This window comes from Arachis ipaensis, chromosome B7 (assembly GCF_059453495.1).
Source record: "Arachis ipaensis isolate K30076 ecotype BB chromosome B7, ASM5945349v1, whole genome shotgun sequence".
Classification (NCBI taxonomy): domain Eukaryota; kingdom Viridiplantae; phylum Streptophyta; class Magnoliopsida; order Fabales; family Fabaceae; genus Arachis; species Arachis ipaensis.
In genome coordinates this window covers 33,278,462-33,284,076 of record NC_142442.1, presented here as the reverse complement: position 1 = coordinate 33,284,076, position 5,615 = coordinate 33,278,462, and the positions used below count along the sequence as shown (strand labels likewise).

The 5,615-nt window shown below is 35.3% G+C and overlaps 1 protein-coding gene across 3 annotated transcripts; it reads left to right on the top strand.

The window, feature by feature from the left end:
- Positions 1-1,222: 1,222 nt before the first annotated feature.
- LOC107609828 (serine/threonine-protein kinase AtPK2/AtPK19) lies at positions 1,223-5,099 on the top strand. Of its 3 annotated transcripts, none has more exons than XM_016311866.3 (7): positions 1,223-1,376; positions 1,734-2,601; positions 2,756-2,838; positions 2,914-3,034; positions 3,170-3,343; positions 4,165-4,272; positions 4,674-5,099. In XM_016311866.3, exons 2-7 carry the CDS (start codon positions 1,957-1,959, stop codon positions 4,965-4,967), a joined length of 1,425 nt encoding a protein of 474 aa, XP_016167352.1. In that variant the 5' UTR covers positions 1,223-1,376; positions 1,734-1,956; the 3' UTR covers positions 4,968-5,099. The 3 variants fall into 3 exon arrangements, with proteins under 3 accessions (XP_016167352.1, XP_016167354.1, XP_016167353.1); XM_016311868.3 differs by having other exon boundaries at positions 1,370-1,401; XM_016311867.3 differs by lacking the exon at positions 1,223-1,376 and adding an exon at positions 1,377-1,421.
- Positions 5,100-5,615: the final 516 nt, after the last annotated feature.

Sequence of the window (5,615 nt, the reverse complement as noted above, 5' to 3'; positions counted from 1 at the left end):
GTCGTCACCGTACCATCACTATTATGAGTAATAGTTGGAGGTGCTGTAGTATGAACATCAACCTGTTCTTTTGGGAAGGCTTTCTCATAATCAGTAATCCATTCCAAAGGAATGATAGAAGAAAGTTCTTCAGTAGTGATCATTCTTGGAATATTTACTATTGTAGGTCCTCCAGCACTGTCTGTGAACATGAATAGTGCCTCTCCAGTGGTGTTTGGGAGATTAAGATCAAGAGCATGATCTTGGACTCTGTAGAGGACTTGGTGATGTAAGGTGGCCTGTTCAGCATTAGAGTCTTGAATTACTCCTACCAATTGTATTTGGATCTTCAGCCTTTGACTTATCGTAGGATCTGATAATCTCATGGTGAAATTAGGAGCTATAGTAAGAATGACACTTCCATTTGAGAGTGTTGTTACTAATGCTCCGATCAGGGCATGTTGGTATTCTTTAAAAGTGGTGTCTAAAAGAGCAACTTTGGCTGTTACCGGAAGAGATCTCCTTCCATGAAGGGTAAGAATGAGCCTGACTGCTCCTAGATGCATATGAGTGTAACCTTGGTTTTGGTAGTTTTGGATGAGTTCTTGTGGGATTTCTAAGGTTATGTATTGTTCAGCAGTAGTGGCTTTTAAACCACACTGTTGGAGATTAGAGGACTGGATGACTTCTTTGGGAGGAGGAGAAGGGTTTCTATGGATGAGATGGCGAATAGAAGTGAGGGTTGATTTCTTTTGTCTATGGTAGAAAGAGTAAGGACTTATGAGAGGGTACTCAGTGGCCGGGGTTCGAGAGTCTTCTGGAACATAAGTGAATTCTACTAACTGATCAATCTTATTTCCAAGAGTTTTCTTTAAATTAGAGGGTAATCGGTCTATGTTCAGAGGGGTAGAGTGATGTATAGGTTGGGAAGAACTTGATGAGTCTGTGAGATTCATGATTATGTTTAGTGATTCTCTCTTACTTGCTTTTACTAGTAATACCTTCTTCTTCCTCTTATCAACCTGAGGCTCTCTGATACCACAGGGGTGGATCTCCAGTACTTCAGGATGACAACGATACAATGCATAGTCTGCTTATCCCAATCACTCTTTTCAACCATTATAATGAGTGAGATCAAAGGGTCCGAGCAAAACTTTAAATTCCATAAAAAATTTAAACATAAAAAACGATTAATCATTGATGTGATAGGGAATAATAAGACGACAAAATATTCGTTGTTCACGGAAGCGGCGAAACAAAACGTGTTGGCAAATGCCAAATTCCAAAACTGAAACTTTCTTTTTAATATTTATTTCTAATTAAAAAAAACCGCCAATTTTATATCTTCGTTTATTAACGGTTTTCTGCCATTGTAGCTTCCATTCTCCTCAATCTATGTAAGTGAACCATCAGCTCCTCTTTGTAAAGCTTCTTCTATGTTTGTAATATTGCGCCTTTATTTTATTTTATTTTATTTACTATATGTCTTCCTTTATTTGTTATGATTTGGTGGCATGTTTTCCACTTCATGAATCATGAACAAAGAGAACTTTGAATGTTAAACTTGTCTCGGTTGTGCATAATTTGAAACTACTTACTTCTAATTGAGAAATTAACTACTCTCTTATGTAGTTATGTGTTTAAATTTCTAGTTGGATTCTCTAATTTCAAGTGTATATTTGTAATCCATGCTGTTCTGCGCTTTCTGTTTAATGCAAACTGAAAATAACTGTTCTAATTTCTTGAATTTGCAGCACAGAAAACCTAATCTTCATGTATTTGGGAAATTTTGCTGCATCTGCTGTTTCCTGTGAACCGGGAAGCAACAACAATTTCTTTTTCTGGATTTTGGTTTGCTTGCTACCAAGTTCTCTAGCAGCTCCTAAATTATATGTTCATTATTTTTCCAATTTTTAACTTCAGTTGTTGGAATCTCATCTTGTTCTTGCATTTGTGATCTTCAATTGTCGATAAGCCATGGTTTTCGCTCGACACAAGCCATTCGTGAACCATTTGGAATTGAAACTACCAAATGGACCACCTGATCTATTTACTTGTGAATCTGATTATGTGGATTCATTTTCTGATGTGTTTGGTCCTACTCCCATTGAAGCTTCAATTGGGAATTTGGTAGTTGCAACAAGTTCAAGTGGAAAGGTTTGCAATGATTATCCTTCTGTCATTCATATCCGCTCACATTCTTTACATTCAAGTGGAGCATATATTGATCCATCCTCAGTGCGTAGCAAACTCACTTTACACGAGACAGGTGATGCGTTGGAACTTTTTGCAGAGAAGGAGTATAGAGAAGCAAAGGAAGAACTTGAGTATTCAGTTAATGATGATGCTGTAAAGGAAAATAATTTAGAATCTAATGATTGTTGCATGAATTATCAGAGTATTGGAGTTGAGGATTTTGAAGTTTTGAAGGTTGTTGGTCAAGGTGCTTTTGGTAAGGTGTACCAGGTAAGGAGGACCGGTACTTCGGAAATATATGCGATGAAGGTGATGCACAAGGATAAGATTGTGCAAAAAAATCATGCAGAATATATAAAATCTGAAAGAGATATATTGACAAAGGTGGTACACCCTTTTATTGTGCGGCTCAGATACTCATTCCAAGTAATTCTTTTGCCTAAATGAAGTTATTTGCCATATCTTGTGTTTCATATTATCTGGGTCTTAACACTTTTCATTATATGTGAAAGCTACATAAATTGTACAATACTTTCATATTTACATAATTACAAGCTTACAACCTATTTGGGATTTGCAGACAAAATATAGGCTATACTTGGTGCTTGATTTTGTCAATGGTGGTCATGTTTTCTTTCATCTCTATCGCCAAGGTCTATTCAGGTGCGTGGCAAGCTATATTTTGTGACTACACTATGAAATGCTAATATATCTTACACAAGATGCAACTTCTTTCAGGGAGGATTTGGCACGCTTCTATGCTGGAGAGATTGTTTGTGCTGTTTCTCATCTTCATGCAAATGGTATAATGCACAGGGATCTTAAACCTGAAAATATTCTTCTCGATGCAGATGGTCATGTAAGATCCCATGACCATATCTGTCTGTAATTTTGCAGTAGGATTTTCACACTTCTTTGTTTCACAAGGGAGTTAAGAATTGTATTTGATTCATGTCTTGCTGTATTATGACTTTGGTCCTGTGCTTTTTACCAGCTAGTGTTAACGGATTTTGGCCTGGCTAAGGAATTCACTGAGAGCGCAAGGTCAAATTCTATGTGCGGAACTTTAGAGTACATAGCTCCTGAAATCTTTATAGGGAAGGGTCATGATAAGGCAGCAGATTGGTGGAGTGTGGGGATTTTGCTATTTGAAATGCTTACAGGGAAAGTTAGTATCCTTGGTGTGTTTGCATCATCTATTAGTAAGAAATAGGGGTTACCTAATTATTTTTATTTTCCATATCAATTAGTCTTGTTCCTTTCAGAATATGCTGCTTAAGATAGAGCTTGAATTTCTTCGAACTTGATTTACTAACTTGATGATTATGTTAGAGGAAGTACACTATTTTCAATCTTGGCGAAAATAATTACTTTGAATTGATGACTTGGGAAATTAGAAGTTTTCATGCTAAGCCTGGATTTTTATTTGTTTCTGCATCAAGTAATAGAAATTAATATGAAATTTTATGTGAACAAGGAAAACTGGTTGATGATATCTACTACATCCAACTGAGTTCATCTAAGATTATGGCGAATGATTTCTATTTGCTAGATAATGGTCTACAGTAACAATCAGCCTTATAACTTAAGAAGTCTATCTCAAATAATGTTTTATTGATATGAATAATAGCATATCCTGATTTTAAGCAATCATTATCAGTTGATATGACTTATGAGTAATATCAATTTATTGGGCCTTATTTCTTTGGTTAGATTATGTAGTGCTTTGTGAAAATAGTGTGCAAAATCTCAGCCAAAACTAAAGGATGTCCTCTAGTAGCAATTTTCTTAACTATTCATTGTAATTTCTTGGTCTGCAAAGATTTGCCTCTATAATTTGGTGGGATTCAGTTCTAAACAGGTCCAAATCTTGAATCACCTAGATTTATTAATTGTTTATTGCCTATACACTTATTTGTTGATCTTTTCATAAGTTGCTGTAACTTGCATTATAGATTCCCTCAACTAAATCTTATTGTTTAATTGCAGCCTCCTTTTACGGGTGGAAATAGACAGAAGATTCAGCAGAAGATAATAAAAGACAAACTGAAGCTCCCGGCTTTCTTGTCAAGCGAAGCACATTCACTGCTAAAAGGGGTACAAAATTTTCACCCTCACTCTCTTGTAGTTAGCTGTCTAGGCACATGCTTTGCTTATTGTACTCATGCAAAAATCTTGTTTTTTCCTAATGGTCTGAAAAATCCACTGCTTTTATGCTACTGAAAATTCCCTTAAAGAACCAAATCTTTTAGAGAGAAGTACCAATATTACCATGAAAGATCATGTCACCAACAAAATTACCACCTTTCCTTAGTAGATTGTGAAACAAACCAAGCCTTTTGTGTATACTAGGTGAATTTTCATCCTTCACTTGGTCATTTTGTCAGCAACATGATCTTTCTTAGATAATTTTGGTATTTCACTCTTTTGTTGTATTTCTTGTCTCTGCAACTGTCATATATTGGACAGCAGCAGTTTAATGAAGTTTCCCTCTACAGCTGTTGCAGAAAGATGCCAGGAAGCGCCTCGGCAGCGGGGACAGAGGCAGCGAGGAGATAAAAAGCCACAAATGGTTTAAATCAGTCAACTGGAAGAAGCTGGAAGCTCGAGAAATAAGGCCGAGTTTTGTCCCCGAAGTTTCCGGAAAGCACTGTGTTGCGAACTTCGAGGAGCGGTGGACTAACATGCCATTGCTGGATTCTCCAGCTGCTAGTCCCAAAAAGGATGACAATACCTTCAAGAAGTTCTCCTTTATTGGTACTCCCAGTCTGTGCCTTGTGGGAGATGCTTGAATTCTTAAAAAGGTTCAGTTAGAGAATCCAACTCTTGTAATTCATATGATTGCTGAGAAAATTGTAACAGTTCCATACGACCTCTTTTTGTATGCTTTTTGGTAATTATACAAGCAAGTAGTATCATTGTTATGTTTAATGTGTTCGTCTGCAGTTCTGCTGTGCTTTAGTTGAATTTTGATATAATTATGAAATTTTAAAAACACTTAAAAAAATTAACTAAAATTAAAACCACACTTCTTTACTATTCTAAACATATGCCAATATTTTTAAATTTGAAAAAAAAGAAAGTAAAAAGTGTGATCAAATTAAAAAGTGCGGTCAAATAGTAAGAAGATATAACCATAATTTTAACTAGGTAGAGTCTATTATGCCTATGATTACAGTCACTATACAAGTGTTGTTAAAATTAAAATTATTTTTTTTTTATATTTTAGTAACTTTTTTTTATTTTTTAAATTAAAAAATGTTGTTAAATAGTAAAAAACGTTACTTTAACTTTAGCAATACTTTTTAAGGAACCATAATTTGTATAACATAAGTACGGTGAATTCTATGATATAGAAAGAAAGATTCTTCTACATGTGTATATTTGTGTTGTCAAAAGGATAGTGTGACAAGTGTTTAAAAAGAGAGTAATTGAAAAGA